At 40.4% G+C, this 3988-nt stretch overlaps 1 protein-coding gene across 1 annotated transcript; it reads right to left on the reverse strand.

Moving 5' to 3' along the window:
- Positions 1–227: 227 nt before the first annotated feature.
- LOC119282606 (probable ascorbate-specific transmembrane electron transporter 1) lies at positions 228–2078 on the reverse strand. Its single transcript, XM_037562775.1, has 4 exons — positions 1914–2078; positions 1535–1583; positions 614–813; positions 228–485 (listed from the first exon to the last, which is right to left on the reverse strand). Exons 1-4 carry the CDS (start codon positions 2076–2078, stop codon positions 228–230), a joined length of 672 nt encoding a protein of 223 aa, XP_037418672.1.
- Between the last annotated feature and the right edge of the window lie 1910 nt (positions 2079–3988).

The raw sequence follows: 3988 nt of genomic DNA on the forward strand, positions 1-3988 counted from the left end.
GTCGACAGACCCCGATGATAAGAGGTTACACCCCCACATTCAAATAAGTCATGTGTAACTAATATACCTCTACAAGACACCGACGGACATGTAAAAACATGTGAAAGTTTTTTGATTGGAAGCTTTACATCTGCTTACTAAGTGAGATCCGCTGATGAATAATTAAGCCGGGCAATTGGTTTTCTTCTCCACCGCCTAGCCATCATACTCCGCTGAGTTGCAGTTACCTAGTATCTTGACGGAAGGATGACGGCTAGGACAACGGTAACACCAAACACGAATATGGAGATCCCAAGGAAGTTGACGACGAACGCCTCGCTTGGGTAGTCGTTGCCAGGGAAGATGTACTTGGCGAGGCCGGTCTCAGCAGTGCAAACGGCCATGAGGAAGATGACGATGCCGAAGAAGATGTGCCACGGCGCGTAGTCTGCCCTCATGGTCATCATAGCCCCAGGGAACACAAAGTACACGAAAGCCACCAGCCACTGCACAACCAATCACGATTGACATGTACATGAACTAAGCAAGTATTTTTGGACTGTGATATACTGAAATAACTTTTTTATGTTGTTTGAAATTTAAAGGAATGACAATATGCAATTGATTGGCATACCTGAAGGGCATAGAGGCCGATGGTGGCTATTCCCAGCCAGGAATGCAAGGAGTGGATGTCAGGGAGGCCGGAATCGCGGTGGAACTTGACGGCGGCGTACAACCCAACGGCTGCGAAGCCCAGGGAAAGCAGATGCAGCAAAAGGTGCACCGCCTTCCTTGCCGCACGCGGGCCCAGCACGATCCTGTACGCCATCACCGCTGCACATCGATCGTCCAATGCAAGTTATCTAGGTGAGTCTTTTTAGTTTGGAGGAAACAAAACAGCATATGAATTTTGAACAGTACATAAATATAATAGAATGACGCATTTGCCGAAATGAGGAATTGCCTCGACTTATTTCTACGCAAAAAGGATATTTGATTATTTTTTAAGATAAAGGACTGATATTTTAATCAATATGTACTTTCCTTTAATATCCGAGTTGCGAGTTAGATAATAGGCTGTTTTGTGGTTCTATCTAGATGTCTCTTTTACAATTAACTTTCTAGTTTGCCTGTTTAGTAGGCTAGTCTTTTGTGCTATGTTGAGCTGATGTTTAGTGTTAACAGGTTTCATCTAGTGGAAGGTGTTCCGATATCAAAAAGGGTATTTCGATATCGAACACTTTCCATGGATATCTTGTTATTGCTCCAGTTCCCCCTCCCTCCCCTTGCCCTATTTGTTGGTTGGTGTAACAAACATTATATTTCAGTTAAGCAAGTAATGGAAAGAGGGTTGACCCGGTTGGAAAAAAATGTAGTTTCCTCCAAAAACGTAAGAAACAAACAGTTTCACTGAGAATTTTTTTTTTGCGAGCGTATCACTGAGAAAAATTGTGCTTGTTTCCTACAAACTGAATGCATCTACATGGAGCTTTCCTCTTAAATCCTCATTCCTATAATTTTTCCTGTGAAAATCCTTCAAATTGAATGAGTTTACCTTCTCCGGTGCAAATGACAAGGCCGATGACCATGAAGAGGGGGTGTGCCTATCAAAATAAAACAATCAAAGGATCATTAGGCCTCTTTCAATGCATTAGTGTTTAGGTGAGGTGATAAGTGCATTAAAAAGCTTAGCAACAAATCTCTATAGTAAAAACACTATTCCTAAAAAAACACTATCCTTTTGTGCAACTTTTTTTTAGCTAAACCTACCACGAAGCTAAACATAATTGGAATTTATTAGTCCCTATCTGGTGTGTTGAGGAAATAGGATAGTCTGTTGGACTATCAGCCTCACTTAGGTTCAGATAGGCAGAGTTGTGCATATCTCGGCGAAACATATCCCCTCGAGAGTTGAGGAGAGTCGTGAGTTTTACCGTGTAAACCAGCTGCGGGATAGAGCCCATCTCCCAGGTGACGCCCTCCCTGAAGTGCAGCACCCATACCAGGGTGAGCGTGAACACGGCAGCGGCGAGCAGCTGCGCCATGACAATCATCGGTAGCGCCGTGAGCCGGAAGCTGGCGCCGCTCTTGACCGGCATGGCTTCCCTGTCACTTACTCACAAGTCAGGGCAGGGACGTCGTCGGCAAGGCGATTAATGTCACGGCAACAGAGGTGTGCTACTGCCAAAACAGTCTCTGCCTAGCGCAAGCTCGACGAAGGCTGGTTAAGTAGAGGGCGCGTGCGGGTGGAGGAGCCTCCAAGGCAGAGCCGGGTCAAGGGACAACTTTTTGCGTGTGTGCGGTTTTGGCCATTTGGCTGGCCGGCGAGCTGGATGTATTTTCTTTTCTTTTCTTGCTGTCTGGTTGTGTTTGGTGTGACCGTCGTCTGGTGTTTGGACGGCAGAGAAACGGCAACTGAGAGGGCTGCGTCATCCAGGTAAGACAAGAAGAACGGTGATGGTTTGATCGACAAACGTTGAGCCAGCACAAGCTGCTGGAATATCTCGACAACACCGGCTGCCACGCGCTATTCCTAGGTGTTTTTTCCCCATTGACGCAGACAAGTTTGCATCCATCCATGTCGCAGCTGCGTATACATTCAGGTCATGCATCCTTGAATTAGTAATTGAAGTGGTTTTAGAGGGTTCAGTGTGTAGGTATGTATGACTTCGGTAACGATGGCAAGCAAGAGGACAAACTTGGGTGACCTGCAACTGAACTCCGGCGACCTAAAACAGACTACTGCAACCCCCTTGCTGATTGCACAAGTCAAAGACGAAAAAAAGATATAACTTATTTAACACTTTAAATATATGTAAGTTGCCTGTTTTTTAGATTTACTTGATTCGATTTTTCTTGCCGTTGAATCCTCTTACCGCTTGCCTCTTTTTTTTAGTCGGTTTTCCTTTTTTATTTCTGGGTATTTTTAGGATGTTCGGTGAGAAATGTGTACACGCAACTACCGCACAATTAGTACGGAAATTATAGTGCAAAAGTTTCATTATTATACGCATATTTACATATTACGAAAAGTTTATTTTTAGTGCAAAGTAGTGTGCAAGTTTTTTTATTTCTTTCTAATTAAAGGGTAAGGGCAATACCAGTGCCACTAATTCATTCTTTCTTAGGAAATTTTTTTTTATTTTCTTATTTTTAATTCATTTTTGTTTTTTAGGGTAATACCGATGACACTAGTTTATTCATTTTTAGAGAACATGTTTTTTCCAACAATTCCACTATTATATGCTGCCTTGCATATTATTAAAAAAAATCACAATTTATGTGTAAATTGTAGGCAAATTTTTTCCATTGTATAATTTAAATTTTAAATTGCTATCTTCTTAAAGGGTGATACCAATGTCACTAATTCGTCTTTCTTTTAAAACTTATTTATTTCTTATGGTGAGTATAAGTATACATGCAAGTACTATAAAATATGTGTGTAAATTATACTAGAGTGCAAAACTTGAACTATTATCTGCCTATTTGCATACTACATAAAGTGCAATTTTAGTGCAAAGTTGTGTGCATTTTTTCTTCTACTTAATGGGTAATACAAATACCACTAATTCATTCTTTCTTAGAAAACTTCATCATTATGGATTTTGTAGTTTTTGTTACATTTTAATTCTTTTTATGGCTAATATCAGTGCCGCTAATTCATTCCTTAGAAAACTTCTTTTTTGCAAAAGTTTCCCTATTGTATGCCTATTCTTGCATATTATGAAAACCCCATTTTTTCTGTAAATTCTGTGCAATTTGGTCATTGTTTGTTTTAATTGTTTTTTTCTTTCTTTTTAAAAGGTAATACCAATGCCACTAATTCATTCTTCATTAAAAAAACATAACTTTTTCCTCTTTCTTTAAATTTATGTTTCTTCAAAAAAATTTGTCTTTGTCTTGTGTCTTACATGGTATCTTGTCAATTTCTGCTATGTTTTGGACCAAGACAAAGTATCTGTTGGGCTTTTATTTCATGCTTGCAAAGGGAAAATGGTCCTCTGAAAAA

This window comes from Triticum dicoccoides, chromosome 3B, assembly GCF_002162155.2.
Source record: "Triticum dicoccoides isolate Atlit2015 ecotype Zavitan chromosome 3B, WEW_v2.0, whole genome shotgun sequence".
Taxonomy (NCBI): Eukaryota; Viridiplantae; Streptophyta; class Magnoliopsida; order Poales; family Poaceae; genus Triticum; species Triticum dicoccoides.